We start from the raw sequence: 5,175 nt of genomic DNA, 5'->3' as shown, positions 1-5,175 counted from the left end.
CCTCTCCCCTCTCTCTCCCCCCTCTCCCTTTTCTCTCTCTGCATTCACACCCCCTCTGTCTCTACCCTCTCCCTCCTCTCACCCCTCTCTCTCCCCACTGTCTCCCTGTTTCCTTCCCCTCTCTCTCTCCACCTCCCTTTGAGAGTCTGTCCCTTCGGGAAAGACACTCTCATGGCAGCTGTGCAACGTCTCCGACGGCCCGGGACTCTTGCACTGCTCCATGGCCGGAGCTGCAGCAAGCGACTCGCCAGCCCCGGATCCCCGCATCTATTCCCGCCGCTGGTTCTGCTCCCATCCTTCCGTCAGCCCCGGCTCTCCAACACCCGCGGACCATGCAGTTTATCCGAGTTTTGAAATTTTCGTTGATCACAGAATTTCTCACCACAGAGTGTGAGAAATTTGTGATCCACGTGAGGGCGTCAGAGTTTGTTCAAATGCGTGATTCTCACGCTCAAAGCATGAGAGTTGGCAGCCCTGGTGAGATAGAGAGAGGGAGAAAGAGAGACAGTTACCGAGAGAGAGAGACAAGAGACAGAGAGAGAGAGGGAGAGACAGAGAGAGAGAAACAGAGAGACAGACAGAGAGAGAGAGTGCTGGAGTAACTCAGCGGGTCAGGCAGCATCTGTGGAGAAGATAGATACAAAGTGCTGGAGTAACTCAGCGGGTCAGGCAGCATCTGTGGAGAGAATGAATGGGTGACATTTTGGGTCGAGACCCTTCTTTGGTTTAGTCCGCGCCGACCAGCGATCACCCCGTACACTAGCACTAACTTACGCACATTAGGATCAATTTAACAATTTTTCGGAGGCCGAGTAATCTACAACCCTGAACATCTTTGAAATGTTGGAGGAAACCGGAGCGCCCAGAGTAAAACCCCACGCAGGTCAAGGGGAGAACGTGCAAACTCCGCACAGACAGCACCCATAGTCCGGATCGTACCCGGGTCTCTGGCGGTGAGGCAGCAACTGTACCGCTGCGTCACTGTGCCGCCCATAATTATATAAGTTTCCTCCGTCATAAACGCACCCAATATGTGCTAGTAATGTCCTGTTTGCCAGCTTGTTGACCATCTGTGTTCCCCTCCTGCAGGGGTTAGGAGCCGTTGCTGTGGACGGAGAGACAAGGACGCGAGCGGCCATTGAAGGCGGCCAGGGTGCCGGTGAGCCCCCCCCACCCATCTGCTCGGTGTGCGGCTGAGCTTCGATGGAGGACCACACGACGGGGCACAACCAGGAGAAGCTTTATGAGTGCGACGTGTGTGGCAAGGCCTGGCGGAGCCCGAGTCTGCTGGAGATCCACCAGCGGGTGCACACAGGAGAACGCCCCTTCGACTGCTCAGAGTGTGGCAAGAGCTTCGCCCGCTATGAAAACCTGCAGCGGCACAAGAGTGTGCACTCCGGTGAGAGGCCCTTCACCTGCTCCGACTGCGGCAAGAGCTTCAAGATGGCGAATAACCTGAAGAGACACCGAAAAGTGCACACGGGCGAGAAGCCCTATGGCTGCTCCACCTGTGGCAAGAGCTTTACCCGGTTGTATGGGCTGCAGGTGCACCGGCGGATGCACACGGGCGAGAAGCCCTATGGCTGCTCCACCTGCGGCAAGAGCTTTACCCGGTTGTATGGGCTGCAGGAGCACCGGCGGGTGCACAGCAGTGAGCTGCCCTTCACCTGCTCTGACTGCGGAAAAGGCTTCAAGTCGTCGCCGGACCTGAAGGTGCACAGGCGCCTGCACCCTGGGGAGCGGCCCTATACTTGCAGCGAATGCGGCAAGGGCTTCACCCGCTTCAGAAACCTGCTGGGGCATCAACACACCCACACCGGCGAGCGTCCCTACACCTGCTCCCAGTGCGGTAAGGGCTTCACCCAGTCCACCAGCCTGCTGTCCCACCAGCGCACCCACACCGGGGAACGGCCCTACACCTGCAGCGACTGCGGCAAGGACTTCAGCCGCTCCGACAGCCTGCTGTACCACCAGCGCACCCACACCGGCAAGCGCCCATACACCTGCGCCCAGTGCGGCAAGGGCTTCAGTAAGTCCAGTCACCTGCTGTCCCACCAGCGCATCCACACCGGGGAACGGCCCTACACCTGCAGCGACTGCGGCAAGGGCTTCAGCCGCTCCGACAGCCTGCTGTACCACCAGCGCACCCACACCGGCGAGCGCCCCTACACCTGCGCCCAGTGTGGCAAGGGCTTCACTCAGTCCAGCAGCCTGCTGGAGCACCAGCGCACCCACACCCGCGAGCGCCCCTTTACCTGCGTCCAGTGTGGCAAGGGCTTCACTCGCTCCTCCAAGCTGCTGTCCCACCAGCGGGTGCACGCCGGCGACCGTCCCGTCCCCAGCCCGGTGTGTGGAGAGCGCTTTGCCATGGCTTCCCGCACCCTGTCTCACCAGAGCGTGCACACCAGTGGCCAGCCCTACGACTGCCCGTACTGCGGTGAGGAGTTTGACAGCTCGCGGGGGTTGCGGCAGCACCGGAGGACCCATGCCGGCGAGCAGCTGCTCCCACTGTGACAAATGATCACGGGGGCTGCAGGAGCACCAGCGGTTCACACCGGAGAGAGACCCTTTGTGTGCGCTGAATGTGGCACGGGCTTCACCCGGCTTGACCACCTGCTGGAGCACCGGCGAGTCCACACCGGCCAGCGCCCCTTCACCTGCCCACTCTGCGGCAAGGCCTTTGCCCACTCCTCCAGCCTGCTGGCACACCACCATGTGGATGTGCTGTTTAGGTAGACACAAAATGCTGGAAGGTATGGGTAATGTTTCAGGGTCAAGACCCATCTTCAGTACCGATCCGAAACGTCACCCATTCCTTGTATCCAGAGATGTTGCCTGACCCGCTGAGTTACTCCAGCACTCTGAAATGTCACCTATACATGTTCTCCAGAGATGCTGCCTGACCCGCTGAGTTACTTCAGCACTTTGTGTTAATCATAGAGCGATACAGTGTGTAACCAGGCCCTTCGGCCCAACTTGCCCACACCAACCAACATGTCCCAGCTACACTAGTCCCACCTGCCTGTGTTTGGTCCATATCCCTCCAAACTTGTCCTATCCACGTAACTGTCTTTCTTGTGATAGCCACAGCCGCAACTACCTCCTCTGACAGTTTGTTCCATACTCCCACCACCCTCTGTGTGAAAAAGTTACCCCTCAGTTTCCTTTTAAATCTTTTCCCCTTCACCTTGAACCCATGTTCTCTGGTCCTCGATTCCCCCACTCTGGGCAAGAGATTCTGTGCATCTAACTAAATTGTGTTTTATGCAAGATTCCAGCATTTGCAGTATCTTGTGTCTCCCTCACCTATATCCAGCTATCACTTCTGAAGAAGGGTCTCAACCTGAAACGTCACCCATTCCTTCTCTCTAGAGATGCTGCCTGTCCCGCTGAGTTACTCCAGCATTTTGTGTCCACCTGTCACTTGCCAGGCTTTGTCCAGCCCCCATCTCTCTTTTCCAGCTTCCTCCCCCCACCCTCTCCACTCAGTCTGATGAAAGGTCCTTACTCAAAACATTGTCTGTCCATTCCCTCTAAAGCGGTGGAGGAACTCAGTGGGTCAGGCCGCATCTGTAGAGGGAAGGGAATCTAAGGCGACCACTCCCACCTCTCCTTTCCAACTTTCTCCACCTCCCACACCAAGCAGTCTGAAGAAGGGTCCTGACCTAGAATGTTGCCTGTCCATGCTCTCCAGACGTGCAAGTTACTCCAGGAGATTGCGTCTCTCTTTGTAAACCAGCATCTGCTGTTCCTTCTTTAGGTATGTGAAGAGGAACACATTAGTTAAGACCAAAGTTGGACCGTTGAAGACGGAAAAGGGTGAATTTATTATGGGGAACAAGGAAATGGCAGATGAGTTGAACAGGTACTTTGGATCCATCTTCACTAAGGAGGACACAAACAATCTTCCTGATGTACGAGTGGCCAGAGGATCTGGGGGGATGGAGGAATGAAGGAAATCCACATTAGGCAGGAAATGGTGTTGGATAGACTGATGGGACTGCAGGCTGATAAATCCCCAGGGCCTGACGGTCTGCAACCCAGGCTACTTAAGGAAGTGGCTCTAGAAATCGTGGACGCATTGGTGATAATTTTCCAATGTTCTATAGACTCGGGATCAGTTCCTGTGGATTGGAGGGTAGCTAATGTTATCGCACTTTTTAAGAAAGGTGGGAGCGAGAAAACAGGGAATTATAGACCAGTTAGCATGACATCGGTGGTGGGGAAGATGCTGGAGTCAATTACAAAAGATGAAATAGCTGCACAGTTGGATAGCAGTAACAGGATCAGTCCGAGTCAGCATGGATTTACGAAGGGGAAATCACGTTTGACTAATCTTCTGGAGTTTTTTGAGGATGTAACTAGGAAAATGGACAAGGGAGAGCCAGTGGATGTAGTGTACCTGGACTTTCAGACTTGATAAGGTTCCACATGGGAGATTAGTGGGCAAAATTAGGGTACATGGTATTGGGGGTAGAGTGCTGACATGGATAGAGAAGTGGTTGGCAGACAGGAAACAAAGAGTAGGGATTAACGGGTCCCTTTCAGAAAGGCAGGCAGTCACTAGTGGGGTGCCGCAAGGCTCGGTGCTGGGACCGCAGCTATTTGCAATATACATCAATGAAGAGATTTAAAAGTAACATTAGCATATTTGCAGATGACACTAACCTGGGTGGCAGTGTGAACTGTGAGGAGGATGCTATGAGAATGTGGGGCGACTTGGACAGGTTGGGTGCGTGGGCAGATGCATGGCAGATGCAGTTTAATGTGGATAAATGTGAGGTTATCCACTTTGGTAGTAGAAACAGGAAGGCAGATTATTATCTAAATGGTGTCAAGTTGGGAAATGTGGAAGTACAACGGAATCTGGGGGCCCTTGTTCATCAGTGACTGAAAGTAAGCATGCAGGTACAGCAGGCAGCGAAGAAAGCGAATGTCATGTTGGTCTTCATAACGAGCAGTTGAGTATCGGAGGAAAGAGGCCCTTCTGCAGTTGTATAGGGGCGAGTGAGACTACACCTGGAGTATTGTGTACGGTTTTGGTCTCCAAATTAGAGGAAGGACATTCTTACCATTGAGGGAGTGCAGCATAGGTTCACAAGTTTAATTCCCGGGATGGCGCAAGTCATATGCTGAGAGAATTGAGTGGCTGGGCTTGTACACTCAGGAGTTTAG

The 5,175-nt window shown here is 54.4% G+C and overlaps 1 protein-coding gene across 1 annotated transcript; it reads left to right on the top strand.

Annotated features, from left to right (window-relative positions):
• Positions 1 to 1,095: 1,095 nt before the first annotated feature.
• On the top strand, positions 1,096 to 3,109 carry LOC116969950 (gastrula zinc finger protein XlCGF7.1-like). The gene is made up of 2 exons (XM_033016710.1): positions 1,096 to 1,892; positions 3,085 to 3,109. The coding sequence occupies exons 1-2, from the start codon at positions 1,204 to 1,206 to the stop codon at positions 3,107 to 3,109; spliced, it is 714 nt and encodes a 237-aa protein (XP_032872601.1). The 5' UTR covers positions 1,096 to 1,203.
• Positions 3,110 to 5,175: the final 2,066 nt, after the last annotated feature.

Source organism: Amblyraja radiata, unplaced genomic scaffold, assembly GCF_010909765.2.
Source record: "Amblyraja radiata isolate CabotCenter1 unplaced genomic scaffold, sAmbRad1.1.pri scaffold_433_ctg1, whole genome shotgun sequence".
NCBI lineage: Eukaryota > Metazoa > Chordata > Chondrichthyes > Rajiformes > Rajidae > Amblyraja > Amblyraja radiata.
This window is presented reverse-complemented; position numbering and strand designations above follow the sequence as displayed.